The sequence below is a fragment of the Natator depressus genome, chromosome 4 (genome assembly GCF_965152275.1).
Source record: "Natator depressus isolate rNatDep1 chromosome 4, rNatDep2.hap1, whole genome shotgun sequence".
NCBI classification, from domain to species: Eukaryota; Metazoa; Chordata; order Testudines; family Cheloniidae; genus Natator; species Natator depressus.
In genome coordinates, this window is record NC_134237.1 from 27283911 (window position 1) to 27296627 (window position 12717).

Below are 12717 nucleotides of genomic sequence, written 5' to 3' on the forward strand. Positions count from 1 at the left end.
CGTTGTTTCTGCAGAATAAGTTTGCGCCTCATTTTCAATTTACTTACAAAGACCACATACATAACTCTGCAGGATCTCCACATACATTTATTAAATGGTAAGAATTTAAGGGACTAGTCTGAACTGCACAGCACTCATTAGCCTTAAGATATTATGTTGTATTTTGGGAATGATAAAAAGAAGTTTGTTAGGAAGTACTCCTTTAAATGGTTGTACAACTGTATATACTAGCCTCCTCTAAGATGTTTTCCCATTGGCCATATGAAGTCAGTTCAACCTCCAGTGCCGCTGCCCAGACATCTGCATCAACTGCCACAGCCAGAAGGAAATTTGTCATTGGTAGGGAAGACACGATAGATTGTTAACATTTTACTCCCTTATCGCATTTTTCTTCTGTGGCTTTTACTGGTACTTCATACAGTAGCTACATGATTTTACGCAGAATCATTCACTTCAGTGCTCGAGATGCACAACATGGCCTAGTAAATACAACACTAGAGTGGGACTCTGGAGACCTAGGATCTATTCTTGGCTCTGCCACTGGCCTGCTGAGTGACCTGCGACAAGTCACCCCCCGCCCCGAGCTCATTTTGCCCCCGCCCCCCAAATCTGTAAATACCATCATCCTTTGGTAATGCGCTCTGAGAGCTACTGATGAAAAGTGCTATACCAGAGGTAGGTATGTTGCTGTAGCTGCCACCTGAATCCAGATGGCTTTTACCTTGTGTCCCTTCCAACTTTTCCCTTGAATTCTGTGTACGCTGATCAAGAAGCTGCACAACACACTATGATCAGTTAGACTGACCATTTTAAGAAAAACAATAGCCAAATCAGTGTAATTCCACTTTGGAATATGGTGCTATCTATTAGATTTATTAAAATTTTTAATAACCATAGTAGTAAACTATAGTTCCAGATTAATCTCTCTTGGAAGACACACTACAATAGAAGCCACAGTAGAGACTGCCTTGTCACAAGTACAAATATTTGCTGTAAAGATGGAGGAAATAAAAGGACAAATCTAGTTGTCTAAAAGACAATTCACTGTACACATTTTATTTACAGTTTTGTACACTGTCTTAATATGAATGGGACTGCTTGTCTACTTGAGCCATTTTTAACCAAAGAATATAACCTAAGTAATACAAAGTGTTAAAATACAGCATAAGATACAAAAACAGACATACTATTTCTAGTAAGGAATGTAAATTATGGTGTTACATTTAAAAAAATCCACAATTATGTTTAGGAAATCACACAAACATAGATCACTGATTTGACTGAAATGCATAAATCTGTAGCAAAGCTTTGATGTTACAAAAAACAAAAAGTTACCAAAGAATGCACAAAATTAATGTTTATTCCACCTTTGTCATATTCCCAGATCCTTCACCAATGTTACATGAGCAAAAACAACTGAAATCAGAGTATCACTAATGTTATCAATTAGGGAAACAAATAAATTAAGTCTAGCAGCCATCAGCATAGGTTACAGCAAAGACAATGCTGTATTAAGAAAATTGCTAGAAAATTCTATGCACCATACTTTTTTTCCAAACCAGCAAAATATGTTACTGCATACAATGCAAATATAAAACAGAAGTAAATTTTTCTGTAAGGTATAGAGATGCAGTTTCTTTTCTGAATATTGTGGATAAACAAATGTTTTTGTAATAGTAATGTCCTACTAAGCTATTACAGAGTGGGCCAGGAAACCTTTATGGATTCTGGGGGTAATGTGTACTGAAATCCTTTGATTGAACAATGGTTACTTCAGCCAAAATAGAAAAAAAATTGAACACAGAAGTACAAGACAAAGGCGAATGAGACTTCTCACAAATCTTAGCAACATTTAGATGGAAATCAAATTTAAATGCAGTCCACTCTGCTTTTGAAGAGGCTTTGGTTCAGCTCCCAATTCTCGATTGCTTGACGCAGTCTCCTATGAAAGAATATGCAGAAGGTGTCTTCTTAAACAACAAACCTATTTTTAGTGGTGGAGCCGCTCTTAGTAGCTGTGTCTGCATGGGACTGGTAGCCAAGCACTATCTTTGGAGGAAGTCCTAATCTTTCCTTGTATACTCTCCTGAAGAAACAAAAACAAAACACCAAGAGTTTTTAAGTAACACTCTTTAGAAGGGGATAGTATGTCAAGTTATTTCCTTTCAGACCTGCTGACATCTTGATGCACAAAGACAAATTTCTATTTAGAAACAATTCTGCTTAGATATTTCTGTATTTATGTATACTTTTTAAAACAATATTCTGTTTTTGTACAAAGTTCAACTGCTCCTGCTACTTCTATTTCTCACTTCAAGTCAAATCTAAAATCATATCATTTATTGCAGAGAGGAGTTGTCTTAGCTAGTATAAGGAGGACTTGGAAAAGTAAGCAGCAAGCCCAGATACATTTCAGAGATCAAAGATCCACCCTATCATGCTGATATACAGGCAAAAGAGTGTGTGTGTGTGTGTATGATATACAGGCAAAAGAGAGTGTGAGTGTGTGTGTGTGTGTGTGTGTAAATAAAAAAGCAGAGTGGGGTTTTGTTTTTTTAAAGTTCAAGATTTCTATGAAGTACATATCAGAATTTCTGTTACTAGTTACAGAATGGGTAGAATATTTGATTTGATATAATCTGAATTTGATTAAAATATTGATCAGAATGTGCTCAAAAGCTCAAGAAAGAAATTGTATCAACTTGTTCACTGCCACAGGAACTTTGTGTATTTTCCTTTGAACAGGTTTTCTAAAAGCTACAATGTTATGACAAAACTAGTCAATGAGCCCACTGACAACAGCTTTGGGGGCACAAGGGAAGACATTGATCCTAGAACTTTGGTTCAGTTCTAGCCAAGAGGGATGACTACTACCTAAATACACTCCCCTAAATATTCCTTGACAGGAAGTACCCAATTCAAATACTAACTGCCTTTAACTTGTGAGCTCTGACCAGATCATAGAACAAAGTAATATAACTGCTGGATCTTATCAGAAAGTATATGAAATTCTATTGGTACCGACTGCAACTTGAACTGATATTTAGAATAAGTGATTAATGGAATCATAATTAGCCAATTTCATTCTGACTCCTTTACAATGAAGAGTTAAATACATTTTCAGTGGCAGCAACAGGGGCAGTATAATGATGTTACACTGTTACTGGATGGGAAATACAGGCAATATAAATGAGGTCCCAAAATCACTGGGGTACTTTGTGCCATCTTCACTGCTACCCTGTGGCTAGTTTTATATTTTGGTGATCTTAGACTTTAAAATTTTACTTAGGCCCTGTCTATACTGGCAAGTGTCTGCACAGTAAAGCAGCTTTCTGCATTGTAACTCCCGAGGTGTACATACTGCCAAGCCTCTTAGTGCGCAGAAACTGTGGAGTTGCAGCACTGAAGAAAAGAAACACCCTGACGAGAGGCATACAACGCTGTGGTGCCAGTGTAGACACCCTGGTCGATTACAGCGCTGCGATTAGCCTCCAGGAGGTGTCCCACAATGCCAGTTCTCACCCCTCTGGACATCGATTTGAACTCTACTGCCCTGCCCTCAAGTGACCAGGCGTCATACCCACTCCGTAAAGTCCCCTTCCTGTTTGCTCGGTGACACATTCAGTGGTCTCAGGTGACCATGCCCGCTCCACACACCAAGCGATCCCCCGTTTGGAGCAATGCCGAGCTGCTGGACCTCCTCAGCATTTGGGAAGAGGCGGCTGTCCAGTCCCAGGTGCGCTCCAACCATAGGAAGCTTACCACCTACGGACAGGTTTCACAATACATGACAAAAAGGGGCCATGACCGGGACACGCTGCAGTGCAGAGTCAAAGTGAAGGAGCTGCGGAACGCCTACCACAAGGTGCAGGAGGCAAAGCGCCGCTTCGGTGCTGCGCCCACGAGCTGCCGGTTCTAAAAAGAGCTGGACGCGATACTCGGCAGCGACCCCACTTCCACTGCGAAGATCACTGTGGATACTTTGATGGCTCGCATGCCAGTCGAGAGTGCACTGAGCCAGGAGAAGGAAGCCTTGGACGAGAACGTGGAGCGGGAGGGGGACCCAGAGGCAAAGGAAAACTCGGAGGTTAGAGATGCATGCAGCCAGGAGCTCATTTCTACCCCAGAGGAGTCTAGCCAGTCACAGCTGTTGGAACTTGGTGAAGCACAAAAAGGAGGGGAGGCCCCTGGTAAGTGGATTTGATTTTGGGAATTGCTGAAGCATGTTGTTGGGGGCAGGAGGGTTGCAAAAGCAGGCTTGTGTCTGTATGATGCACATACCAAGTGCCTAGTCTGAGCGGTGCAACAGGCTGGGAATCTGCCTCAGATCTCCAGGAAACACTCATGCAGATACTGGGTAATCCGCTGCCACAGGTTCTTTAGCAGAGCTGCTTTGTTTCTTGCCCCATTAACGGTAAACTTTCCTGTGCCACTCTGCCATCACAGGTGTGTGTGTGTGTGTGGGGGGGGGGGGGGTGCGCGCATTCCTGCACACAGGTGAGCTGCGTAAGGGCCAGGGCCAAAGCCGCAGTCTTGGAGAAGACCCTCCCTTGATTCCCTGCTCAGATATCTTCCATAATGAACACAGACTGTGGAAAATGTGGGGACAGGAATGATTATCAGGCCCCCCTACAGTGCTGGCCCTCCCCAAGAGCCACGTGCCAACGTGTATACTGATTTACCCTGCCCCTGCGGCTACTCACCATTTTGGAGGTCTTGTAGTTCATGTGTGCTTGCCTGGGGTCAGTCAGTCAGTGACATATGTGAATACTGGCTGTGTTTTAAATCACAGAATCAGTGGTCTCTGTGTCGCAAACAATACTGCTTCTGTAAAATGCTGTTTTTGGCTTCACAGAAATGACCGTGGGAGCCCAGCCTCCCCCTTTGTTATCATCGGCTGAACAGCTGCACAGAATTAGAAAGCAGCCAGGAAGCACTAAAGAGGACTTTCTGCGTGATGTTATGATACACTCCATGGCTGAAAAGCAGGAATTGAAGGAGTGGTGGGACAGCGAGAAGAGAGACCGAAGGAGAATGCGGCATGCCAGATGAAGCCAGAGAATGGCTCTTAAATATTATGGAGCACCAAATGGATACGCTCCAGACAATACTAGCACTGCAACCCGATTAGCTCTGTACCTGCCCTTCCCTGCAGCCGCTGTCGCAAAACTCTTCCCTACCGCCACCACACTCTTATCAACCTCCTGGCTCTGGTCTATACCTGTGGCATTCCACTCCTCCCCAGTCACAGTCCAGCACTGCGGACTCCCAGTACCCACTGCACTCAACACCGGTCCCTCTGCAGGTCGGCCCTGCTGAAATACAGTACCCGCTGCATTGTACTCCAAAGGAGAAGGTTGGATATGATCCCTGGACATACACAAATTTTTAACCATCCTGGGAGCCCACCTCCTCCTGGGACCTTCCCCTCCCCCAACCCCCTCAGTGCTGATGTGTTTGACTCTCCTCTGGTGGTTGTTTTTTAATAAAAGAATTGTGTTGGTTTGAAAGCAATCTTTATTTTATTAATTGAAAGCAAACAGAGCCCTGCAAAGCAACAGACAATTACCTTAAACCTTCATATTACATTGTCTGCACCAATCACAATCACCTGCTAGCATTACAAGCACTGCACTCCGAGCACTGCAACAAATATTAGTGGCTTTCAGCTTCAAATTGCTGCCTCAAGGCATCCCTGATCCTTATGGCCCCACGCTGTGCCCCTCTAATAGCCCTGGTCTCCGGCTGTTCAAATTCAGCCCCCAGGCACTGAGCCTCAGCAGTGCAGCCCTGAGTGAAGCTTTCACCCTTCCCTTCACAAATATTATGGAGTGTACAGCATGCAGCTATACGCATAGGAATACTGTCATCAGCCAGGTCCAGCTTCCCATATAGGCAGCACCAGCAGGTCTTAAATGGCCAAAAAGCACAAACAGTCATTCCGCATTTCCTCAGCCTGTTGTTGAACCACTCCTTGCTGCTGTCAAGGTGCCCCATGTATGGCTTCATAAGCCACAGCATTAAGGGGTAGGCAGGGTCTCCCAGGAGCACAATGGGCATTTCGACTTCCCCTACCATGATCTTCTGGTTCAGGAAGAAAGTCCCTGCTTGCAGCTTCCTGAACAGGCCAGTTTTCTGAAAGATGCATGCGTCATGTACCTTTCCGGACCAGCCTGCGTTAATGTCTATGAAACACGCAGGGTGATCCACAAGCGCCTGGAGAACCATTGAGAAATACCCCTTGCGATTAATGTACTTGGTGGCTAGGTGGTCTGGTGCCAGAATTGGAATGCGTGTGCCATCTATCTCCCTTCCACAGTTAGGGAAGCCCATTTGTGCAAAGCCATCCACAATGGCACGCACGTTGCCTAGAGTCACAGTCTTTTGGAGCAGGATACGATTAATGGCCCTGCACACTTCCATCAACACAAGTCCAACGGTCAACTTTCCCACTCCAATCTGGTTAGCGACCGATTGGTAGCAGTCTGGAGTAGCCAGCTTCCACAGTGCAACTGCCACATGCTTCAACGACAGGGCAACTCCCATTCTCGCGTCCTTGTGCTGCAGGGCTGGGGCAAGCTCACCACACAGTCCCATAAATGTGGCTTTCCTCATCCAAAAGTTCTGCAGCCACTGCTCGTCATCCCAGACGTGCACGATGACGTGACCCCACTACTCAGTGCTTGTTTCCTGAACCCAAAAGCGGCGTTCCACTGTGGTCAGCACCTCCGTAAATGCCACAAACAATCTCGGTTTGTAGCTAGTATGTATGGCAAGATCAACGTTGCACTCCTCTTACCTTTATAGTTTAAGGAAAAACTCCACAGCCGCTCGTGACATGTTAGTCAGAGCGAGCAGCGTACTGGTCAACCATCCTGCAGACTGAAGAGGCAGAGCATGCGGTACACAAACTGTTGAAAGATGGCGCCAAATGTGGACAGAAGCACAGGGATTGCTGGGATGCAAAGCAATGCATCACAGGGCACTGGGACAGGACCCAGGATGCAGCACGACCCCCTCCACCTTCCCACAACTCTTAGCGGCAGAAGAGGAAGAGATGCTCTGTGGGGTAGCTGCCCAGAATGCACTGCTCTGAATACCGCTAGCGTGAACACCCTACTGCTCAGGCAGCTGTGTGAACACAACAGGTTTCCCTGCAGCGCTATCAGAGCAGCGGTGTAACTGTCGGCGCTTTAACTCTGCCAGTGTAGACATACCCTTAGTGTTTGTTAATACCATTCTGATGGTACTCCAGGACACCATCCCAAGTATGCAAAACATCTGCACCAAAGTTCAGTAACTCACTCTGCCTATCACTGAAGGCTTGCCCCCAACCTTAGTGAAAGAGATAGCATAGTAATGAAGAGACTGCTACAAGTAAGGCAGATCTCACTGGACTTAATATAGTAAACTGCTCTGCTGGTCACAGAACAGGCAGCCAGAATGCAAAATTGAACAGAAGTCAACATGCAACCATGCACCACCATTTGTAGTTAGAAAAATCTAGCCAAGAAAAAAAAATGCTTGTCCATCAAGGCAACAAACGTAGGCCATGGAAATATTCAAGTAGCCTCAATTATTTTGACTTCAACAAAAAAAAGAGTCAGTTCTATTATTCTAAGATCATCACTCCATTTGAATTTTCTTGAGCCCTCGAAAGAAAAGAGTATCTAACCAGGCTGGAAAAACATGCAATTTCCCTGTCTGAAAATACGGCAATTAGTTTTCTTTCAGGAGAGACGACCATTTTAATCAATTCTAGTTTTTTTTTTTTTTAAGCTGACCAGTGATAAAACAATTTGTACTTTACATGTAAACTGCAAGAAGTTGTAAGAATTCCACCCACTTCACCAATATTTGCTAATAAGATGAGGCAACATTCAGCATATTACCTAAAAGCTCCAGGACGTATTCCTGCCATGACTTTAGCTCCCAGCCTGCTGGTATGTCCCTTGCCCAGAATGATGCAAGGCAGATGACATTACTGAAACACACAGCTAGTTTTCTCTTTTGAGGTTATATAAAAGGGTGAGGATGGGGAAGTAGCTCTAAAGTAACAGAATATATGTAGTTTTTCAGGGTGTGTTTTGTTTTGTGTTTTTAAAAAGCACACACTCCCCCCAGAGGTCATCAGATATGTTTATACTTGTTTTATTGAAAGTGACCCGTAGACCCCTGCTTTAGGATAGGCTTACTCTATGTTCTGTGATGGCCAGGACATCATCAACCTAGTGCATGCTGATGTACTGCAGTGGAGTTTGAGTTAGCTAGCTACAATGCCCCACTCAGAAGAGCCAATGAAGCTTTCACCACAGATCTGCTTCCCATTTATTAATATGTTTTATTTCCAAAAGGTATAAGGAGGGACACTCAAGTAGTTCAGACAACCTACTGTAGGTCTATCCTTCAAATACGTGCAAGATTCATAGTTTAAGAACACGTGACAATGTGTGCACAACTTATTTTGTACAGATTTTTTAAAAACTTAAGACATATTTATCAGTAGGCCATACCACAGAAGACTTCCCCCCCCCCAAAATACATTTTCCAGACTGTACCCACTGATCTCAAAATGAAGATTAGCACTAGCATGATCTCCAACTGAATTATCCAAATTTAAAAAGGCATTTAGTATTAAAGAATATGATAATGTGTACCAAGTCTAAGGCACTGAATAGCAAACATCACTTACCCTATATGTGTAACAGCATCCCTGTTTTCACATTCAGTTGTCCATATTGCTATTTTATCGCCCTTAGCTCTAACATTAACAACAGCTCCACATACATCATCACTGTAGTCATCAAAGGACTCTCCAATAAGGCACAGCAACTATAAAATAAAGACTAACTATTAAAGGGAGGTAAACAATATGAAATAAAATTGTGTTTTATAGTGGAATCTTCCATTTTTATAAAGCAGTTTTATATTAGACATGATTGTATTTATTTTTTGGTGTACTGAAAACCTCTTACACATGGAGATGAACCATTTTCATTCTGAATTATCAAAGCACTACATATCAATTACTAAATGCATGCTAAAAGTAGAAGAAGAAAGGTTTAGCTGCATAGCAGTGGAGGTTCCCTCATTTCTTTTTAGGCGGGATGTTTTGTTTGAGGTTTTCCATCTATCTACAGGCTTCATAGCTAAAACCATTATAGTACAATCTTTCATTAAAAGAGATGTTCTCTCCTCTGCCAAGACCTCCACCCATGCCACAGTCATGCCCTCCATCTCCTCCCAAATCTCCAGAACGGTTTCTCTGCATAGCCTGTCAGCATTTGGGAAAATGATGGGAATTTCAAGAGGTTTCTGCTTCTTCTCTATACATCTTTTCAGGTATTTGGAGGATCCCTTTTGCTCCATGCAGCCCCACCAACTATACATCTTAGAAGCGTTCTGGCTAGGGATTCATGTGCGGTTGCTAAGGAGATATGCAACATATATTCTTTCCCCAGGGGCTGAGTGCATCACCTTTGCTGTACACAGCTTCAATGCACGAGGAACAACGGATTAAGCTTGGATCCAAACTTCAAGGCACTGCAAACAGCTCACTGTGCCAACCCCATGTTGTGACTGTACCCTGAACCACAAGTGCACATGATAATGCTCTCTGTGCACAATATTTACACAAATGCAGGTACTGCACAGGGATGTTTACTTGCTATGATTGACCAACGTGGAGACCCCTCAGAGGTGGAATGGAAAGGTTAAATCTCTTCTCTTGGTGTAGGAAGAGGAAGCTGATAGTAATGAATATAAAATCAGAAGCTAGGAATTGTAGAAAACTAATAAGGGAAGCAAAGGGACATAAGCAAAAAAAATCTATGACCAGCAGAGCTAAGGACAATAAAGAGTTTTCTTAAGTATACTAGGAACAAAGAATCCTGACAATGGTATTGGTCCATTACTAGATGAAAATGGTAGAAGTATCAATAATAATGTAGAAAAGGCACAAGTGTTTAATATTTCTGTTCTGTATTTGGGGGGGGGAAAAAACAGATGAAATAACCTCATGATACTTTCCACTAGTATCTCTGGAAGATGTTAATATAGCAGCTACTAAAATTAGACATTTTTAAATCAGCCGGTCTGGATAATTTACATCCAAGAGTTTTAAAAGAGCTGTGTGAGGAGTTCGCTGGACCATTCATGTCAATTTTCTTGAAGTCTTGGAACAGGGAGGAAGTTCTAGAAGACCGGAAGAAAGCTAATGATTTACCCATATTTAAAAAGAGTAAACAGGATGACCTGGGTAATGATACATCTGTCAGTCTGAAACTGGTCCCAGGCAAGACAGTGGCGCAGCTGATACAGGACTCAATTAATAAAGAATTAAAAGGCGGGTGATAAAATTAGTGGCAATCAACATGAGTTTATAGAAAACAGATCCCGTCAAAATAATTTTTTTTTTTTTGAGAAAAAATTACAAGTTTGGCTGATAAAGGTAACAGTGTTGATAAAATATGCTTAGACTTTTTTGAGGCATTTGACTTGGTACTAACACAACGTTCTGATTAAAAACTAGAATGATATAAAAAAAACATAGCACACATTAAATGGATTAAAAGCTGGCTAATTGATAGGTCTCAAAATGAAACTGTAAATGGGGAATCATCATCATCAAGCAGGTGTTGCTAGTGGAGCCCGCAAGGATCGCTTCTTGGCCTACCGTAACATTTTAATGGATGACCTGGAACAAAACAAAATCACCGAAAGTTTGTAAATAAAGATTGGGCAGGGAGGGATAAATAACTAAGAGGACAGGTCACTGAGTTAGACTGATCTGGATTGTTTGGTAAGCTGGGCTCAAGCAAACAATATGCACTTTAATATTGCTAAATGTAAACATGTACTTCTAGGAACAAAAAAGAAGGCCATGCTTACAGGATGGAGGACTCTCTCTGAAACAGACACACTGAAAAAGATTTGGTGGTCATGGTAGATAATCAACTAAACATGAGCTCCCAGTGCAACGCTATGGCCAAAAGGGCTGAAGCTATCCTTGGATGTCTAAACATGAGAATGTGAAGTAGGAGAAGAGAGGTTATTTTACCTCTGTATTTGGCACTGAAGCAACCACTGCTGAAATACTACGTTCAGTTCTGGTGTCCATAATTCAAAAAGGGCAATGAAAAATTGGAGAGAGTTCAGAGAAGAGCCACAAGAATGATTAAAGGATTAGAATCAGAGTATCAGGGTTGGAAGGGACCTCAGGTGGTCATCTAGTCCAACCCCCTGCTCAAAGCAGGACCAATCCCCAATTTTTGCCCCAGACCCCTAAATGGCCTCCTCAAGGATTGAACTCACAACCCTGGGTTTAGCAGGCCAATGCTCAAACCACTGAGCTATCCCTGTATAGTTACATAAGCAAGGAGCTCAATATATTTAGCTTAACAAAAAGAAGGTTAAGGGGTGACTTGGTTACAGGCGGTAAGTACATACATGGGGAATATTTAATAATGGGCTCTTCAATCTAGCACAGAATGGTATAACAAGACCCAGTGGCTGGAAGTTGAAGCTAGCCAAGTTCAGGCTGGAAATAAGGCATACATTTTTAATGGTGAGCATAATTAACTACTGAAACAATTTACCAATGCTCGTGGTAGTTCTCCTTCACTGAGAATTTTAAAATCAAGATTGGATGTTTTTCTGAAAGATAAGTTCTAGGAATTATTTTGGGGAAGTTCTATGGCCTGTGTTATATTACAAATTGGGCTGGAGAAGTTCATCTGTGCAGATGAATACAGCCCATCAATGGAAGTTGGTTTGCTTCATTTGCATCTTAGACATTATGTACTGATCATTATCTTTAATAAAAAATTTCAAAATCATTAAAAAGTTTTAGGCTTAAAAAACACTCTGTTCAAAGCAGTGAGAGAACTAAACCAAGTCTTAAAGATTAATGGGCAACTGCAAAGGAAAACTAACAGCCATAACGTGCTAGTACATAAATCAAAACACCTACGTTTTATAGAAGCTACACACAACTGCAAGGGCAACATATTATATTCACTTGAGTAGCGGAAGCTCTAAACTTTTAGGCTCATGCCACACAAAACATCCGAAGTATTATTTAACCAACAGCATAGCCTTTTAGTATTAGGCCATAAAATGCTACCATGCTGCTTAAGCAACAAAAGCACAGATAAGCTGTGACAAGTATATTATTCCTATTAGGCAAGGAAAAAAATTAAACACTGTTGTATCTCTTTCTCAAGTAAAATAATTTAGTTATATTCCAAACTTGGCCAACCTAACAGAAGTTTGTGTAACATGTTGACACATCAAGAGGACAGAAGGAAAAGGAAAGGGTTCTGATTTTGTTGACTGAGCTAGTTGTGAAAAATTATTGAAATGATTAATGGAGCTTCTCCCTGATGTGTGACTGCACAATGACCCATATGCCTGTGCTTAGGACATGTTCATTAAATTACTAGCAACCGAATAGTTCACTTTCCTAACCTTTGTTTTTATGTTAAAACAGGAAGGTTAAATATTTTGTATTTTCTGTTTATAAAATGTTTGAAAGCAATGTCATGTTTCTTGGATTTTTCATAATGTTTAGGTAGCAGAGACATAAACAAAGTGTAGTTTAGGCTGATCAGGATGGTAAGATTACATCGAGAAACAGTACACTACCTCCCTGTAGTTTTTAAACTAACTCTTGGGACTGGAAAGTTTCTCACGCGATATTTATTATGGCATATGAGA

General features: G+C 42.0%; 1 protein-coding gene across 1 annotated transcript in view; it reads right to left on the reverse strand.

The window, feature by feature from the left end:
• Window positions 1-848: 848 nt before the first annotated feature.
• Window positions 849-12717, reverse strand: part of EIF4E (eukaryotic translation initiation factor 4E) — a 46583-nt gene continuing 34714 nt past the window's right edge. The window contains exons 6-7 of the mRNA XM_074950669.1: window positions 8693-8832; window positions 849-2086 (exon numbers count right to left, since the gene is read on the reverse strand). Coding sequence (XP_074806770.1) covers window positions 1972-2086; window positions 8693-8832 — 255 coding nt within the window. The 3' untranslated portion in view covers window positions 849-1971. The remainder of the gene's footprint in view (window positions 2087-8692; window positions 8833-12717) is intronic.